This window comes from Etheostoma spectabile, chromosome 6 (assembly GCF_008692095.1).
Source record: "Etheostoma spectabile isolate EspeVRDwgs_2016 chromosome 6, UIUC_Espe_1.0, whole genome shotgun sequence".
Lineage (NCBI taxonomy): Eukaryota > Metazoa > Chordata > Actinopteri > Perciformes > Percidae > Etheostoma > Etheostoma spectabile.
The window spans coordinates 22177882-22181629 of record NC_045738.1 but is presented as its reverse complement, the minus strand read 5'-3'; the positions used below and the strand labels follow the sequence as shown (position 1 = coordinate 22181629).

Below are 3748 nucleotides of genomic sequence, written 5' to 3'. Positions count from 1 at the left end.
TGGGGGGTCTCCCAGCAGCCTTGGGGGATCTAAAGGTCTCGTAGATGTAGCTGTGCCCGATGTAGCAGACCCATTTGATGACTCTGTGGTTGCTGTAGTGCGGTTTGGGCTTGAACACCTTCAGGTACCGGACCTTCGGACCTAATGGAGCAAAGGGGACCTGGGGGGGGGGTGTTATACTTCCATTCAATCCTCAGCGATCCACTGTTATCGATGCAAAACAAAAATATCAACATCAACCCTTGTGTTGTTCCCAATTGTGATTCCCCAATATTGGAATGAAATCGTGAGAGTTGAGAGAGTTGCGCTCCTATCGTCTCCTATTGTCTCCTATTGTCTCCTATTGTCTCCTATTGTCTCCTATTATCTCAATCATTTGGTGTAAGGTGGTCAAAACTTTCAGTCCAAGCTGTCTTAAGTGAGTCTTTTTCCCGTCTTGATGTTCAAACTAAATCAAATGTGTTTAATAGTATTGTAATTTTTAAGTCTTGGTAGTAAAATCTTCTAGTCTGTGACTAAAAACTCTATGACATTGTGACAGATTGTCTTTGGATGTAAGGTGGTGTCAGACTTTAGTCTTTTCAAAGTTTTTTCAGTCTTCTAGTGTAGGGTAGACACAAAGCCAAACTATTTTCTTGACTCTAGTTTAGATTTTGCCCCAAACTGAGCTGTGATTTGTTTCCCTGATCCCAAACCTCCATGTCTTTGATCACAGAGAAACCCTGCAAAGCAACCCCGCTGGATTTCGTCTTTGTCATCGACAGCTCCCGAAGCATCCGCCCCAACGACTACGAGAAGGTGAAGGCCTTCATCATCAACCTTCTGCAGTTCCTCGGGGTGGGCTCTGATGCCACTCGGGTCGCTCTGCTACAGTACGGCAGTGTGGTCCAGCCCGAGTTTTCCCTCAACACCTACACCACCAGGGCTGAGGTGGAGCAGGCGGTGCGGAACATGGAGCACCTCGCCACAGGAACAATGACGGGTCTGGCTATCCAGTACACCATGGAGACGGCCTTCACTGAGGAAGAGGGAGCACGACCTGCAGAACTGCTCATCCCGCGAATCGCCATGGTTGTGACTGACGGGCGGCCTCAAGACACGGTGGAGGAGATCGCGGCTCAGGCGAGGCATGCCGGCATCCAGATCTTTGCTGTCGGTGTGGGCAGGGTGGATATGAACACTCTGAAGGCCATAGGGAGCGAGCCACACTCTGAGCATGTGCACCTGGTGGCCAACTTCAGCCAGATAGAGACCCTCATCTCTGTGTTCCAGTCCAAACTGTGTGGAGGTGATGAATCCCATCGATTGTTGTGATCCACTTTGTGTCCCTCCTCATTCATGCATGTGTATTTGCACCAATTTTTGACACACAAAACATACAGTTTGCAACAAGATACCAACCCGTCATCACCACCCACCCAGGCATAAATCAAGAAAAGATGACACAGTAACTATAATATTCAAGACCATACAACAAAATGATACCAAAATAGGCAAACTATAAACCAAATTAACAGATGTGTAAATGACAACACCATGAGCTCATCAGACACGTGTCTCCCCAGCACATTTCTTAATAGTCCAGAAATTGGGCAAAGCGTTTGTATGACATCTTTTCAAACGCCCACAGCCTAGCCAATACGCAAGCCTTTTTCTTTCATCCTCTTAAAAGAATCTGTCTGGCTATTATTAACTAGTGTGGACCCAGCTTCTTATGTACTTATCTATTCTGCTTAGTATTGACCCATTTCCCAGAACAAATAATCTTGGGCTGAATGGAACCTGGGTCCCTACCATCCAACGTAGGTTTTATTGTGTTTGTGTATGTTGGTGCGTGCGTTAGGTTCAGAGATGTGTGAGGTGGTGGACCATCAGTGCCAGCACATCTGTGTGAGCAGCCCTGCCTCATACAGGTGCAAGTGCAGGAAGGGCTTCACCCTCAACCCCGATGGCAAGACATGTAAAGGTGAAGGAACTCCATTTCTCTCATTTGATCGGTTGTTTTTGAAAATGTACGCATATACCCGGAAAAATGTGTTTTCTTTTTTAGCTACATGCTTCTTTTCCAATTACACAGTTTTCATCCCTCAAGGCTGCTTAATTCTGTCTTCTTTGATCACAAAGCACCTTAACTTTCTCAGGCAACATGACAAACACTATGACTAAAGGGGATTGCAACATTCCAAGCAGTTTGTATCTCAACTTTGATTTGATCTCTATATAGCTCCAGAGACCCTGCAGGTCATCTTCTAGTACTTCAAAGCGGCTAAAATCCAAATTTCTATATCAACATGTATCAAATGAATACTTGTATGTGAAAAAGGTCATTCTTAGTGATAAATCAACAGAGAACCATCATCAAACTCTGTAGTTTTAATCAGCTCTGCAGAGTTTTAACATCCTACAGCTCATTGTTTTAATTCTGCAAAATCCACTGTCACTCTATGCTATACATTGTATACATATGTATATGTATATGAAGATGTGTGCTGTGGTGGACCATGGCTGTAAACACATCTATTCCGACCCACCTGATAACTGTGAGCTCTCCAATGTGTCGACTTAACATTTCCCTGAAAACATTTAACAGTTATAATACATGATTGTCTTTCTTTGCACATAAAGTCTGAGGGTTTGTTCTGTTGTTTCCTTTTACACAGTGAGTCATCGTTAATACTAAGTTACCAAATCAACATTACCATAATCTTTAAAAAATATTCTTAAAGGCTAAAGGGCCACCTCGAGGAAGGCAATTTGATGACCAAAGCATTTTGAAAGTCATTTCAAAGCCCCTCCAATCCAACTGAGAGCCAGCATACGTCCTTCCAGTGATGTCCCACCACCCACTGTTGGAGAAGGTCCCTGTTGCTCCTCTGGAGGATGTTAACAGAAAGTAACGTGGGGGTGATTTCCTGTAGGAAATGTGCTTTTGCAATCATCCGAGCAGCTGCTGAAACGTGGAGGTGCATCCAGGGTGTCAGTGTCACGGCATCAAAACAACATCGATTGATATTTCTTGTCTTGAGTTCACATATTTAGGCTTTTTGAGAGTGGATTTAGATTTTTCATGAACAAATGATGGTTTTCTCTTTTTGTGTTCTCGTAAATGAGGTATATGTGTGTCAAGCTGAATGTGTTATGCATGCAGAAAATGTTTGCCATAACTAATACCAGATGTCCTAGTTATTAAAGTTACAGTACCAGTAGAAGAAGACATACTGTCAGTGATAGACAGGTATTAGAAATATTAGATTTTCCAGTAATGCATTGTCATTTGTTGATACTGTTATCAATGCTTCAGTCTCTGTTCTGTGATGTTTATGTCCCCTAGAGATTGATCACTGTGCTGTTTGTGTCACCCAGGGATTGATCACTGTGCTGATGGCACCCATGGGTGTGAGCAGGAGTTTATGAGCACAGAAGATGCCTGTGTGTGTAAATGCAGAAACAGCTACACACTCAGGCCTGATGGAAAAACATGCAAGAGTGAGTATCCGTTTTATTTGCATTTTTCTACTTCCTTGTTGAAATTTCAAAAAAGAACTTCTTGATTTTCATTTTACTTTTAGAGCAGGGAAATGGTGTTGCCCTCCATTTTATTTAGCTGGCTGGACAATCTGAAGACATCATGCAGAATATAGAAAACCTTAAGGACTCTTTTGAAACATACAATAAATGTGCTAATTCAATTTGATTTGTCTTGTCTGTATTGATAAACGGACTATTTCCTGCAGAGATAGACCATTGC

At 43.0% G+C, this 3748-nt stretch overlaps 1 protein-coding gene across 1 annotated transcript in view; it reads left to right on the top strand.

Moving 5' to 3' along the window:
* The window catches only part of LOC116690981 (matrilin-2), a gene marked incomplete in the record, with an annotated part of 15636 nt that overhangs the window by 2745 nt on the left and 9143 nt on the right, over nt 1–3748 (top strand). The window contains 4 exon segments of the mRNA XM_032518219.1: nt 716–1288; nt 1844–1966; nt 3364–3486; nt 3735–3748. Of these exon segments, the coding sequence (XP_032374110.1) occupies nt 716–1288; nt 1844–1966; nt 3364–3486; nt 3735–3748 (833 nt within the window).